Source organism: Macrobrachium rosenbergii, chromosome 15 (assembly GCF_040412425.1).
Source record: "Macrobrachium rosenbergii isolate ZJJX-2024 chromosome 15, ASM4041242v1, whole genome shotgun sequence".
Classification (NCBI taxonomy): Eukaryota; Metazoa; Arthropoda; class Malacostraca; order Decapoda; family Palaemonidae; genus Macrobrachium; species Macrobrachium rosenbergii.
The window spans coordinates 51,993,257-52,008,930 of record NC_089755.1 but is presented as its reverse complement, the minus strand read 5'-3'; the positions used below and the strand labels follow the sequence as shown (position 1 = coordinate 52,008,930).

The following is a 15,674-nucleotide window of genomic DNA, read 5'->3' as shown; positions in this document are numbered from 1 at the left end:
TTTGTAATAGTGCCAGTCTTCCTTGAAACAATTTCTCCATCCTAGGGGTTGAGTCTCCATGTGAGAACCATGGTTTTGTATAATGTTTAATTAGAAATAGCAAATGAAAGATGTGTACTTTTTAGCTACACAAACTGGAACCTCAACCTTTTATCATGAGCTATTCTTTTCACTTAATTCCTTTCTTTAGTGTTATTTTTTGTAACGTAGTTACAGGTGAAGATTTACTGTGCTTACTAACATTTTTATTTTTGGGTATGTTAATAACATTATCTTCCATGGTGTTACACCAAATTAGTAGAATTACCTTGTCCAGTATTTTTTTTTTTTTTTGGGGTGGTTTAGTGGCAGCTCCTGGGACATGAAATCCCTCCAATTACATTCTTTGGTCAGATCCAGGACATTTAAAATTATGCTTATTGTATTAAAAATAGAAGTATTTAGAGGAGGTAACAGATACAAAGATCCAAGTTCAGTGTATTTAATGCAAAATTCTAAAGAAGCTATGATCTTGGTTAAATACACCTTACAATTTGGGTTGACTCGTACATGAGAAACTCAAGTCATTTTCCTTTATAAAAAAAATCAACCCAGAAGTCAAGTAATATATGTAATAAGATATAAATGAAAACTTACTATAACTAGATCACACTGCTAAATATTTATACATTCATAACGTGGACGTTTCCAGTGTCCTTGTTCCTTATGCTATTCTCGACTAATTGCAACTTCATGGGCCTTAATATATATCACATTTCTTCCTAAAGGCCTTATATATATACAGCAAATAGAGGCCAAATATACAGCATATGAATATGGAAGGTTTGGCTGGATCGAACTCTTCAATAAAAAGAAATAAGTTAAATGTATAAGGTTTCCAGGGTATCACCATGATTGTTTTACACTTTCAAATAATCTTTATTTCCTAAAACTTGTAAAGAAATTATATATTTCTGACAACATGATGAGCACTCTACAAACCTTAACGTGCATTTCAAGCCCTTCCGTTTTTAAGCTTTTGATGGTTAACTCTCTATATATTTCTCCAGTGGATCTAGGGTCAGTTATGACCATGGGAGGGATAGAAAATAAAAACAAAGGAAGAGAAAAACAGATTATCCCTAAGTTAAGAGAAGGCAAAGCATTATACAGTACTGGTAGGTTTAAGAAATTACTTTTTACATTTTAAGATTCAAAAAGATAAGACATCATAAGGATGGGTGAAAAGCTTCCTAGTGCACATTATGTGTAAAGGCCTGTGTAAACCTTATGTAACAGGCTTCATATAAAATGTCACTTGTCTCAGTGCAAATTCACTCTTTAAATAAAAAACTAAGTAAAAAAAATAAACAAAATAGACCTCCACTGCAAATTGATACAAAGCTTCTGATTCTCTTCGGTAGGATTGTGTGTACTGTATATCTTCTATGCGAAGCCAAAGCCTTCCGCACACTCGTGAATTGCCTTCAACAAATAGTGACGGAGTTTATCATAAGTTTCATAGACAGGCAAATCCAACTGGTTGAAACTGAAAGGAAAATACAACATTAGAGAAAACACGTTTACACATTATTCCACTAAATTACGTACTATAGATACTAACTTAAATATCATAATATAACAATGTATTGTAATACAACGTATTAGGAGTGCAGTGTAAGTTCAGAGTCTTGCTTGTAAGCAAACTTGCAAGCTCAACATGACTGGACAGTAATTTTCAAGAGTGACATCATGAAGCCAGCATTAGGACCTGCAATCCATCCACAGGTTCATTTGCAGTTTGACAGTGGGCCTATAACTAGACCAGACATCAGACAGCCAGAGTTGGCTGCAACTGTGACAATCCAAACTATCTTTGCATTGCCATTTAGTAGTACAAGGGAGGGTTTGAACATTCAAATAAGATGGGAACACAGAATATTATAGAATCTGTGCAAGTCAGAAGACTGAATTTGTACTTTTATTCCTATTCTGCTTGCTTTTAAGAAAGTTGCTAATTGGCAAGTTATTTATTTACGTATACTGGCGATGGCAACTCTTGATAGGTGGGGTTCCACAGCAGGAGGACAATTTGGCAAAATGTCAGAGGTAACAGACTAAATTTTATGCCAGTATTTGTTACAATTATATTTGTATTTAAAGCCTTGGTGAAGCATAATTTGCTACTCTGTGACCAGGCTATGCTATCAGAGAATGTCAACTCACTGGTCTGATTTGTTTAATACTGTGATGATGATGATAAATTTGCTAAGGATTCAAAATTTCGTGAAAAACAATGTAATAAAAATCCACAATTATAAATGCAATTATGTAAAATAAACAGACTTTCAAACACTTGAACGGTCGAAAGTCTTTATTTTACATAGTATTATATTTACTATATTATTGTGGATTTTTATTACACTGATAAATTTAGTTCCATCCAACCTTCATTTTTGTACGAGGTATAAAATACTGGGAAATCAAATTAATCTATCCTAATGCTTCTGCAACATCATAATTTATCCTGCAAAGCTGCTCTACACGTCAACTCAACTATAAACCTAGAAACTCGCATCAACGCATCTCACTTCATGTAGTACTGTTTAATGCCAGGCAAAGAAAAATTATCTTGGCATTTCAGCAGTTTGCAACATCAGCACTCTTAACTCTCTTAGTAATGACTCAAAGGGTTTGTACTTCAAAATATTGGAACCTATTGCCCTAAAACTCCTTAAAAAGTTAACAAGTAACTGCAAATGTTGAAGATCCCAAGAATGTATTTCCATTTTGTATTTGTCAATTTACTGGAAAATCATGTAAATAATGTCTAATTTTTCATTTCCTGTGATGGACATTGTACTGGGAGTCACAAGGAAAATTCATCTAACATCTAAGGCTAAAATGATGTGATAAACTCAAAAATGGGATACAATTACTTAAATGTGGCATATTTTTTTTTCAATGAACACCTCCACATTCTACCAGTAGGTTAAATGTTTTAATTTGTTACTCAAGTCATCAATCTATAAAGCCTCCCATTAACTAAAAATGATGGGCTTAGCAAAGGTAAAATTTTTCTCTTACAATGTAGTGTCAAGATTTGGTTAAGACAAGCTTATTCAATATTGAGGATAATTAACAGTCTCAATATTAACTACATTTCCTCACATCATTGTTCTACTTTACTACCAATATATATTACATTCATAAAAAGAACTCACCATGTATGGGCTGAAGGAAGTCTGTCAGTAGATCTATCATCTCTGTGTATCTGGAACTTTTGTGTACCATTCATTCCTTCTAAAGCCACAAAACCTTGAAGAGGAACCTTACTAGTGCCAGTAACAAATTGAAGGAACTTTGCACGTTCAGCCTGATCAAAGGATCTCAGTGCTCGCCAGAACCATTGGATCTATAAGAGAGAGAGAGAATGTTACTTTGATGCTCTTAACATCCAGTTATGATCTTAGTCTAAAAATATGAAAAATTTTACAAAGACAAGTAAGTGCATCTGCAGTGAAGCTAGAGACACTGTAAACAAGAATTGTCTTAAATTTTTTTTGTAAATGTTGTTACTGATAAAGTGAATTATGTTCATTTCAATCTTGGATGCAGAACTACTTAGTCCACTACTGGAAAGTCACTGAAGCAGAAAAAACCTATCACACACAATACTCTTAAGAAGTTAAAGAATAACTAACTTTATCAACATGTTAAGTATTCTGCTTTTATATGAAGAAACTAGTTTCCTTTCTTTGCTCTCATACTCCTCATTCTGAGCCAAGTTATTATCCAATAATGTCAATTTTACCTATGGGGCGTGGCAGAAAACTATTTCATTTGCCTACAGTGTGTCATGAAAGGCATGCTGTGGCTACTAAACCTTGAAAGGAATAAAAATGAAAATAATATTACTCACCTGCAGAGAATTTGGTTGATACTTGTGATATTCTGTGTTTGTCCTTAAGTCGTCAATGTCGATAGTGGGTAAACCAGATATTAGCAGTTCTGTTTCTTGCTCATTGAAGATTGAGATAAGACGTTTTGGGATGATGTCATAGAAGCCTTCCAAGAAAGCATTCAATCTGAAAGATTTTTGTACAATCAAAATCCAATGCCAAAAAAGGTTTCCCTTGTAAAATGAAAATGAGCAATGTTGCACAATAGTAAATAAGATTTAAATGAATAATTTTTCAGCATTTTTTAATCACTGACTGCCATGACACAATAGTAAATAAGATTTAAGTAAATTTTTTGCCATTTTTTAATCACCAACTGCCATGGCACATTAAATTATCAACTAAATATATTAGTGCAATAGGAATTATCCACTAAATATATTAATGCAATAGGAAAAAATCTTGAGTTATATGGATCTATGTACTTTGCCAATGTGGAAAAAAAAAAAAAAAGGAATAACTTCATAGCTCAAGAACAAAATTGTTCTCAGCATTTTTTCTAGAATGGCCACCTTGATTATCGTTAACCCTATGTACGATAAATATACATTCACATACAAGACAGGATACCTAAGTGAGGAGACAAAATGTAATAAAGTATTCCTTGACTACTAGTATTCTTAATGTTGTCCTGGCAATGCTACTTACTGCTTTCTGATGGCTCCCGTCATTTTCATCTGGCAAACCAAGCGGATGTACTCCATCTTACTTTCTTCTGTGACGGCAATATTGCGTCCGTTGGGTTTCAGGTCCCTTACTTCTGTCACACCAAATTCCTGTACCTGTTTACAGAAAACTTGCGGTAATGTCTTTGGCAAATGAAGCCATTTTTAGCATGATCTAACCCATGTAATTATTAAGGTGGAAGCATATCCTTACGAGGCGCTCTGACCGCCGAATATCGGGGGATTATCGAATTTTAGTTATTAACAGTTTTCAACTGTTGTATGTCTATATAACAAACATATCCTGAAGTGGTAGTGCTAAATAAATTTTTTTAGACTGGTTTATTGACAATTTAGTTCATCGCTTGTACGACACTGAACCACAAATTGTAAAAAAAAGATTTGTAAAAAATGCCTGTATGAATAATTCAGGACAGGATCAAGTTAAGTTATACACCGTTTGAATAATTCAGGATAGGGTCAAGTTAGATATACACTGTTTTGGATTGTTTTAGTGTAAATAAACATATCTCAAAACATTATTGCTAGAAAAAAATGTTTAGATTGGTTTATGGACAATTTTGTTCATTGCTTGTGAGGCACTGTGAACAACAAAATGTAAAAAAACGTAAGAGGATCATGTTTGAGTTGTACATTGTTTTGGAACGTTTATATGTAAACATATCTTGAAATGTTATTGCTAAAAATTTTTTTTTTTAGAGTAGTTCATGGAAAATTTTGTTCATTGCTTGTACAGTTGGTTCAAGGACAATTTTGTTCAATGCTTGTATGGCACTGTGAATGAAAAATTGTAAAAAAAGCATGTAAACTGAGTGAAAAAAAATTTATTCAAAAATAGTCACCCATTAAAATATCCCACTCTCTCTATATGGGATGTGTCAGAGAAAATGGGTTATAATGATATGGGGATAATTTGCTCAAGATGTCCTGACTCTCAGGATATTTTAAAAGTCAAAAATTTTTATTTTTATTTTTTTAAAACTAAATGCTTATTTCTCTGAGAAGATTGAACCAAATTCAATTAATCTTTTACAGACAGTAGTATAACTATAATAACCTTCATTTTGTCTTTGGGAAAATGGCTTTTCTGTGCAACCCTTAATTTTGCATATTAATTTTGAAAAGTGACATCATGATTTGTTTCAACTGCAAAACAAATGAACTTAAGAGGTAAAATTTCTAAATTTCCCCACAAGAGAATATTCATTGTTATTTGTAAATAAGTAGTGGTAAAAATTTGAACCAATTCCCTTCAATCAAAAGGTAGAAACGGTCATTTACTTTATAATGGGCATCTCTAAATGTTAGACGACAACTAAATATGCACATCTTTCAAGGGAATCAGTAAGATGGGCGATGCTATATGCTAAAAATGAGATAATCTTATCTGATGCAAAAGTAGTTGCAAATGAAACCACAATTAAGGCCTTATTTTCAAATACCAGTACACTGGCACCTAAATTTAACAGAACTCTATTTATCGAATTCATTTTTTTTCCCCCCTAAATAATCCACTAAGTGAGCTAGACATAACACATCTGACACCTGCCTGTCTAACTTTATCATCATACTACTGCCCCGTTTTTGTTCAATAATGAATAGAGGACCTACAGTGGGGGATCCGTTCCAGCGCCGTGCTGTAAGCTGATTTCTGTTGTAAGCTGATTTCTGTTTTAAGTCGTGTTTATGTTTATCAAGTTGCTTTAATCTGATGCCTATTCTTGCTGTTAGTGCTGTCAACATCACCGTAACTTGATGCAACAAGTTACAGCACTGTAAAATGCTGTTAACAGCACTGAAAAAGTGCCGTAAGATCGAATCCGCCTAAGTATCACGCTTATTTTTAAAGATTTTATTTTATAAAGGGGGGTTAATTTTGAAAATTGTTAGGGAAAATCTGTAAGCCCAATAAAAAATGTTCTTCCCTTTCTTCAAGAATGAATTTTCCACTTTTAGTAATGTAGTTCTAAAATAAAAAATGATAATTATATATACATTCATATATGCATCATATATACATGCATCTTTTGACATCTCTCTGGGGGCTTCGTGCTCAACACTGAGACTGGCTTGCATCTGGTATTATGGATCTGCATGGCAAGAAAATACTTCATTTTGTTGACCTGACTGTTAACAGCTGAAGGAGTCCCCTCCTATTTCTGGCAGTGTATTTAAACAAGTTCTAATTGAAGTTTCAGCCATACTTTATGATAAATGTATACTTGTTTTATTGGGACCCTTTTCACTGTCCTATAGCCTGGCTTGACTCCATAAATCAATATATCTACTGTATGCTAATGAAAAATCTGGCTTGTCCTCTTTCAGAATTTTATCTTTTCCACATTTGGCTGCTTCATTTTATGGATGTTTGCTTTGTTACGTTAATGACTTTCAACACTTTTTTTGCTTGAATGTTTGCCTAAGATGAAAAACAAATGTAAAATGTATTCTTCAATGGCTGGTGTCAGGTGCCTAAACAGGAGACATGTTCAACTGTAACTCCTAATAAATATGGTGTAGATATACAAATAATTCATGACAAACTCTATTAAATATTAAAGTGGACTACTTATACCCTTAAATTCAAAGTGCACTTACGTAGTTAACCTAAAGAGAACTAACCTCAGTGCTGAAAGTAAGTTCATAGCCCAAATCAGCAACATTATGCTCCAAGAGGTAGATAAGACCTTGGTAAAAAGAATAATCTTCACTCTCCATGTCAGCAACACGAACCATCTTGCCCAAGATGTGTTTGTAAAACGATCTCGTAAAGTAGCACTCAAGTAATTTGTTGTCGTAGATTGCCTTTGCTGAAATAATGATAAGATATTGGGAAACAAAATAATTAAATACCCATCCACATACATATTCCAGTGCTAAGCAAAGTTTCTAGTTAAATTTTTATTTTGGGGGAATCAAAGTACTATTTTAATATTACCATATTTGTTTTTCACCACGTTTATGTTCTTGTGAATGTGGTAAAATTGACAAACACATTATAGCTACAGAAATTACCAAGAAAAAAGTTTAGTGGAGAATAATGATATACAGTGGGAACACCCATAAGAATTCACAAGTCTACAGTTAGATCGACAAAGGTAAATGAGCAGTAGTCATGGTACAGTTCAGTTATGCAGGACAGGAAGAGGATAGAATCTGAAGTCTTGGTAAGAATACATGAATTAAGGGGTAGAACTAACAATGGGACAAGTGGAACCCACTAATCAGTATGTTAGACTGTTCAAACAGAGGTGAATGAATCATATATACAGAAGGACAACTGGTGCAAGAAGTCCTTGGGTAGAGACATGGCTGTGAAAGATGAAGAGGAAAGTATAGGAATTTTAGATGACCTAAATGAACTGGCACAGGAAGATTTGGTAAGAATTGAATGGGTACTTCACATTACCTTCAAATAACACCTACCTATAACTCTGCCCACAAACTTGAAATAGGACAAATGGTTAGAGTTGCAATGAGAAGCAGGATTGATCATGTATGTCACACGATCACCAGGAGACGTACAAAACAGGGCATACATTGGGTTGAAAATCTCGCGCGATATTATCATGTACCATTCTCTCAAAAGCCCACCTGCGTCCTGGCCTTCTTCACCTGCAATATATAAGAAAAAATGGAGATGCTTCAGTATGCGATCACCTTGAAGAAAATACTACTTTTGTCAAGGCAAACAAATGTTAATGCAGAAATTCAAATTAGTGCCTTGATTTCCAAATTAAAAAAAAAAGATATAAATGCAAAATTTCAGTATGTACTGGAGTGAATGGATCTTAGTTTTTCCTGGCCATCTGCTTTGATCAGCAATCAACCTTACAGCGCTTAACAAAATTTTCTCATTTTCTAATATATAATGCCTTTCCATTCTTGCTTTGACTGCAAGTGATGGAAAGTGGTCTAGATCAACAATATTTGCTGTGTGTAGAACCCTGAAGACAACCTCATGGGGCATTCTTACGGTTGTTGTCGAAGAGGCTAGAGATAGTGTTGGGGGGAAAAAATGTTAGTCCGGGATCAAATGAGTGTTGGGGTAAAATATATTAGTCAGGGATCAACTGCTATGAATAGTATGCACCACTGTGTGATTTTAAAACATTTTCAAATTACAGTGTTGTGGTTCTTCTACATAAACCCTTCAGTGTCACGAAGTTATGTGGGACATACTTGCCACCTGGCTTGCATAACCACTTCTTAAATTTTAAAAAACATTAAAAAAGAAAAAGATTCAATCTGGGAAATATGGCATTTTTTTTTATGTACTCTTCCTTACCCTGCATCACAATAGTATTTACTAAGAAACTGTAATTTAGTCAGGGTCTTTACACATTCCCTTCACTTTGTGATATGTATTACTTACTGGTTTTAATACCAATATACAGACCTTTCTTTGAGGTATAGTGGAATATAAATACAGTAGTGTATGAGTATAGTGTGAGAAATAATTACAGTACAGAGAAAATCTACCACTGTTAGAACTTTGCACTGATTCATGAATTACACCAGTGGCACTGAAAGTAATAATGTTTCTGTTTTTAAAATGTACGATTATGTACACCACTACTATTTGGTGTGTATCTTTAAATCTGCCTAAAACATTTTAGTATGGTTTGAGTGTTTCATAAAGTGGTCAAAACCTATACTACGATAAGGAAAATGACCACTTTAAGTTGGTTATTATAAGGTTTAGTTATTAAGCAGTACAGTACTGTATACATCTATGGTATGTATAATAGTACGTACATTGAATTCGAGTTACTGTTGCGTGAAAACTCCATGGTGCACAGTACTTGTGCCTCTAATGCATTTAAAAAGGTCAATGAATAACTAAAAAAACCAAAGGCAAATTTACCTAACATTCTAAGTATGAACAGCACCGTACTACTGCCATAGGTACATTAAATTACTCTTCCTTAATATTTACAATTATGTGGAACACACTTAAACAATTCAAACCTACAACATGTAAATCATGAGATTATTTGTTTTTAGATATTAAAGAAATAATTGTTTTTACCTTCAAACACAATGTAGAACCTATTTTTCCATTCATCAGGGGAACGTCTATGTAGCTCTCTAAAGGAATCTTCAAAGACATGTTCCCTACGTACATGTACAGCCAAGTCCTCCCGCCGCATACCATCATCAGCACGTTCCAATTCAGTTCTAAAGTATTTCCTTTTAATATCAAAATCTAGAAGGCGTGTGTGGTCTACTAAAACACTAAATGGTCCATCAGCCAGGTGGACTGTTGACTGTCGGAGAATTTGATTTAGAACAGTACGATGCTTTTCTGCAAGGATAGAGATCATATTTATGGAAATGCTATTCAATATATTGTATTTAAATATATTAGAGTTTTCGAGGTAACACTAACAGACACACATATACAGTAGTATGCTTATTTTTAAAAAGATATACTAACATCAATATCAATTAATATATGTTAAAAATGTTTTGTCCCTAAAATATCAGCTGTTAAGATTTCTGATACTTGATACTTCATTGCCAATTTCCCATTGGAACCCTCTTGGGTTTATAGCCTGTTGACAGTCCATAGGGGTTTTCAGCTGAAGATTTAAAGACAAAGAAAAATAGCAAAGGACACCCTGAAATAATTAATGCTTACCAGCAAATTTAAGGAACTTATCAGTGTCATCAGGACTAATTTCTGATACAGACACCGAATTCTCCCTCTTTCTTAAACCTGCTGCACTGACATTCCCCTCACCATCTGTAGGGAGAAAGGAACTTTAGAAATCTCACAGAACAATTATCTGACATCTAATATTCTCCATTTATGTACTTTTCAAGAAAAAGGAAAAAAATAACAATGCACTTAAAATGGATACAAAAACACTCACCATCTAACGGGACTGAGGGAAGAGGGGACAGTGGTGCAATTTCATGCTGCAAATGTGCTAGTTGTGCCTCGCGTGATTCTGCTTGTGTAGTAGTACGATCTTTTTTATCCCCTGATGCTGCTGAAGCATGAACAAGGAAAAAGGCCTCCACTGCAGGTTGTAAAACCAGCACTGCATGTGTATCTGGAGTTTCACCTAATTCTACTAAACATTCGGAAAGTGTTGACCACAGTTCATCTAAACTCAGTTGAGCACTCAAACTTCCTAACTCTGTAGTTTCTGGAAAAAAACATACAAGCCTTTAAGAATTTCAAGCCTCAAACCTTACTATACAACAGCACTTATAAAATTCTCAAGTAAACCATACAGAAAGTTAGATATTACACATAAGAGGGAGGTGTGTACCAAGTAAACACACAAAGAAATGAAGTCATAAAATAAGGAATATTTTGAGTCCCATAACCACAAACACTATGGTAGCACATCAACTTGCCACACACTTTGGATGTAACAAAATCTGCTAAGTAATAAAGCCCTATAGCTTAGCCTATAATTGAACATTTTCAAGTTATACGACAGTTAACCATATTTCCACAATTTCTAGCCAAAACTAAACTTTAATTTACACTTTCCATTCACTATTAAGAAATTTATCTAAAAATTAATCAATTTTAGACAGATACTGGCAAAAGCCAATCACAAAGCAGCTGATAGGTTGAGGTTTTGAGTGTTACTGAATCAACTATAAAAAAAATTAATCAACACCCAAAAGAAATCTAGTACAATACCATACTTCTGTAATACAATTAGTACTTATAAGGAATCTAGTACAATACCATACTTCTGTAATACAATTAGTACCTATAAGGAAGAGAGTTTAAAGCATTTTACAACTGCTAAAATATCAATAATTACAACCCACTGAAGCCTTAAAAAATGCAACTTCAAGTAGGAATACAATAAATTACATTTTAAAGGAAATTTATTTAAAAAACTAAACGGTAAAAATTTCACATTCTTGTCTAAATGATGCATCATGTTATAAATATTGATGTCTTTAATCTTGAGGCACATATTCAAATTACTCAGTTGCAATAAATTAAACGTGAAACAAATATATGAAAGCTTGCCCTGATAAATACTTTCCCAACATAAAAGTTGCGCCTACATGCAGTATGAAAGATCCTCTATAGTAACACTAGCTTCAGCTGCTATGCAGTCTCTCCTTATCTTTTTCCCTTTCCGATTCATCTCTTTTCACCTGGATGTTCCGTCTTTACAATAGTCCGGCTCAAATTTTACTTCATTTTAAAAGAATAAATTTTTCAGACAACTCTATGAGCTACAACTGGGATTCATAAGATCTAGCTAAATGATTGCAAAATTGTGTGACTATTCTATGCAAATTATTTGAAAATTTGGCCATAACACTAGTCTTGAATTTTTAACCTGCAGTATACAAACTAGATGAGTGAGACCCATTACTATTTATGAGACCAACTGCCTTAAAAACAGTAAGCATGATCTATAAGGAAACAATTATTCCTGACAACTGTGGCCCCCACACCCCCCCCCCAACCCCAAAAAATTAATTTCAATATTGCCGGAATCACAACTGCTTACAAAAGACATTTATTCCCTCACCTGTGACTTCATTATCTACATCCATTGCCTCAGCAGTGGGTTGACCTCTATCTTCACTGGGCAAGGCTGATGCATTTGCTGCATTATCTGCATCTGGGTTTGGTACATCTAAAGTTACAGCTGGTGGGGTGACAATATAAGGTTGTTGTGGAGGCGTAGGTGGTGGCTCTACTTGACCCGTGTCATGCTGTTCGCCTGCTTCTAATGGTGACACCTCCACTGACAATACCTCAGTGGCAGGTTGCCAATGGATTGAAGTATCTGAAGACTCTGCTTGCATGGGTGTGTCCACTGATGCAGGCAGTGCCAACTGTTCTTGATTCCCAGATAACTCAAATGGTTCTTGGTTTCCAGTGGCACTTGGCTGGTCTTGGTTGTTTGCCGCTTGATTATTACTGGCTGCTCTATCTGCATTGTTACTACTTGGCTGAACAGCTACACAATCAAAGAAAGCAGGGTAAGTCATCTTTTTTAAATCTTTAATGATTTCTTAAATATACTTCAAATCAAATTAAACCGACTCATATCTATGATATGCTACAGGTAATGCACGCTCTCATAGACTATTTAACAAAACTATACAACAGTGAATCCAATTTTCATCAATTAAACAAGAGATGGTTTTTTACAGATTCTGCAATGTTTCCAACTAGAAATATATATCTCCTGAGATAAGGACGGCAGCCTACAAGACAAAAAACAAATATTCCGGATGTTGCCTACCAGTTTTCCTCGTGCGTGACAATCTAATGGCATCTCTAAGCTGTATGATGACCTTAAGAGTACGCAAAAAGAAGGCCTGAGAGGAAGTTTTGCTCGTGAGCAAAGACATGGAGGCTAACTGCAGTTCACATGGTGGTTTAACTTTGGTTGTCCCACTAATTATCACACATTCATTGGTAAACCTGAAAAGAACATTTCTGTGGATTGGACTGGAATAGAGAATTTGGTAAACCTGAAAAGAATATTTCTGTGGATTGGATTGTAATAGAGAATTTAGGCCAACGGCCACTTACTGGGACCTATAATACTTCTGTGAAGATACCACTATAAAGAAAAAATCCAACCAAGTTCATCTCCCTGTGATAGCAATGGTCAAAAAGAAAATCCATGCACCTAAATGCTGTTATTCTGCTACATATACTTTCAGCCCACCTCTAATATCTTTCATGAGCTTTTTTAGCCACAATGCTTCTTAAAAATACTTTGAGAGGGGAAAAGTTTACTAATAAGGTGCCTGTTAAAATAATTTTGCACTGTCAGCTAGCCAAATACAAAGCAGCTCCTAAAACCTCTTAAATAAATAATGGATCAACAGTATATCCTCATCTACACTAACTGGAGGGAAAGCTCATCTAGGTTTCCCAACAGCCTGGACTGACTAATTTAGAGGGAAGTAAAAGTTACCTGTCTTGCAATAAACCCTTCTTGTTCTTTTCAGTTACATGGGTCATTGGCTCTTCATCATGAACAGGAGCAGGGTGTGATGCATTGTGAGCCTTAAGGTCCTGAAGTAGTGATGCTATGTGTGTTGCCACAGTTGAGCCGAGTGTTGCTGCACCTTGAAGGAGCAATCGCAGCACTTGGTCCCTTGCTGGTGGAGGGCCATGGGACAGATGTAAAAGTAATGCTGTTGCATCTTCAAGGCCTTCTTCAGAACAAGACTTACTGGTCAAAACCTGTGGATAAAACCATTACATTATTGTTCTACTTAACATAAGATGTGGATGCACGTATACATAAATTTAATTTGTAAAACTCATCGGAGCAATGGAGGGAAAAAAATCAGAAAGACAGAACCTTGGGAATTACACAGGCATATCAAACGTAAAGACAAAGGGCTAAGGAAAAATATTCTAGAAATCCAAACATGGAAAGTCATGGTAATAGTGAACATAAATTTCAACTAAAAAGCCAAGTACAGTAATGGTGACTGGAAAGGAAGCAAAGGTGAAAAGTCATTTAAAAAAGATGTAAGGATGAATGCAATCCGAGGATATAATTCAACGTTTGTGGAATTGGAGGTGAACTCAAGAAACCATGTATCAAGAGATACTAAGGACTGTAAATACACAAGGATCATGAAATTTTCTGTCAAAGTGTATATAAAGAAACAAATGGGAAGGAGAGGAGGTAGAGCAGATGAAGTGGAGGGCAGATCTTAGGAAAGGTACATCTCTGATACCATGTGCACACACTAGGCAGTGAAGCAAGTATGAGAGGGCAGTAAGATAAAATAGCAACAACTGTCTGCAGTAGATATGGGCACTGGAGAGAAAATGGTGACCCCTGCGAGATGACTACAGAATGCTCCAAATTTATGGCCAGTTAGATAAATAGAAAAACACTGAGATTTCAAAGACTGATATGGTCTGGCTATGTGATAAGAAAAGATGAGGAACAGTGAGAATAGTACTGCAGTACTAGATATGGTGAACATGGAGATGGCTCGGACATGTCCTTCACACAAACCAAAACCCCTGGGAGAAGAGCACATGATTAATATTAGCTGTGCTTCTGTGGGCACTAGAAGAGTTGGAAGATACAGACCTACTTGAATGAGAACTATGAGAGAGGAGACTGGAGATAAGTTGACACTTGGCGCATTTCACATAGGACCCTTACGTCGATCAGCAATGGAAGCGATGACGATGATTTTCACTAGCAGTAAGGCAACATACCAAATGACTTCCACGAAACTGACTGCTTTATGATAAATTATTGTTTGAGGCAGAGAGCTTGTGACAAGCTCTAGGGTTATGGCAGAAATGAAAGGCATGGTTTCTGGCTTTAATGGCTGTGTTGGTGAATTTGAAGTGTCCTCTTATATTATATACAACTCTCTAGATGACAGATATTTCATTGCTTTTAGTCTAGTACAATGGGGGAAGTCATGCAAGTTTTCAAGTCTATTTTCAATTATGTTACACAGCACATACTCGCGTCGTCTCTTTGGCCATATGTAGTTGGAAAACCAAATGTGAAAGCAATGGTATAAATTTGGTTTAATCAACATCCATAGCATAAGCATAGTAATGGGATATCTTTTTGAAAATATTCTCAGGATCCAAGCTGCTTATAACAGTTAGCTATGATTCTATCAATACCAGTAGACCATGTTAGGTTGTCAAAAATGACAACTCTCACTTTTTACTTAGTGCTTTATTTTACTCGAACAGTATTCCTATATGGATAAAGACTGGTAAAAAAAAAAACTGATTCCTTATGAGGTGTTCTAATCTGTCAGTTACAGGCTGCCTTGATTCTTCTTGCACAAGGGTAGCCTGCCTACTTTAGTTCACTATGAAACCATTCACATCTAGATTCTGGCATGGCCGAGACAAGAGAATCAGCAGAATATAAAAAATAACCACCCAGTCAAAGCTAATAAAACAAAAAGGACCCATAAGAATTTAGCTTGACAAGAAACTGTGCCAGGCTCCTACAGGCCAAACTTTATGTTTGTCTTAGAGCTTACTGAATGCAATGAAATAATCAATCAACTTTGTTGACTGCCTTGGCAA

The 15,674-nt window shown here is 35.1% G+C and overlaps 1 protein-coding gene across 17 annotated transcripts in view; it reads right to left on the bottom strand.

Annotated features, from left to right (window-relative positions):
- Positions 1 to 467: 467 nt before the first annotated feature.
- HUWE1 (HECT, UBA and WWE domain containing E3 ubiquitin protein ligase 1) overlaps positions 468 to 15,674 on the bottom strand; it is a 173,256-nt gene continuing 158,049 nt past the window's right edge. For all 17 annotated transcript variants that reach the window (XM_067117774.1, XM_067117772.1, XM_067117782.1 and 14 more), the window contains 12 exons: positions 13,558 to 13,829; positions 12,874 to 13,055; positions 12,151 to 12,585; positions 10,507 to 10,785; positions 10,272 to 10,376; positions 9,660 to 9,935; positions 8,054 to 8,242; positions 7,250 to 7,437; positions 4,590 to 4,723; positions 3,902 to 4,067; positions 3,204 to 3,394; positions 468 to 1,528 (listed from right to left, as the gene is read on the bottom strand). In XM_067117774.1, coding sequence (XP_066973875.1) covers positions 1,426 to 1,528; positions 3,204 to 3,394; positions 3,902 to 4,067; positions 4,590 to 4,723; positions 7,250 to 7,437; positions 8,054 to 8,242; positions 9,660 to 9,935; positions 10,272 to 10,376; positions 10,507 to 10,785; positions 12,151 to 12,585; positions 12,874 to 13,055; positions 13,558 to 13,829 — 2,520 coding nt within the window. In that variant the 3' untranslated portion in view covers positions 468 to 1,425. The remainder of the gene's footprint in view (positions 1,529 to 3,203; positions 3,395 to 3,901; positions 4,068 to 4,589; positions 4,724 to 7,249; positions 7,438 to 8,053; positions 8,243 to 9,659; positions 9,936 to 10,271; positions 10,377 to 10,506; positions 10,786 to 12,150; positions 12,586 to 12,873; positions 13,056 to 13,557; positions 13,830 to 15,674) is intronic.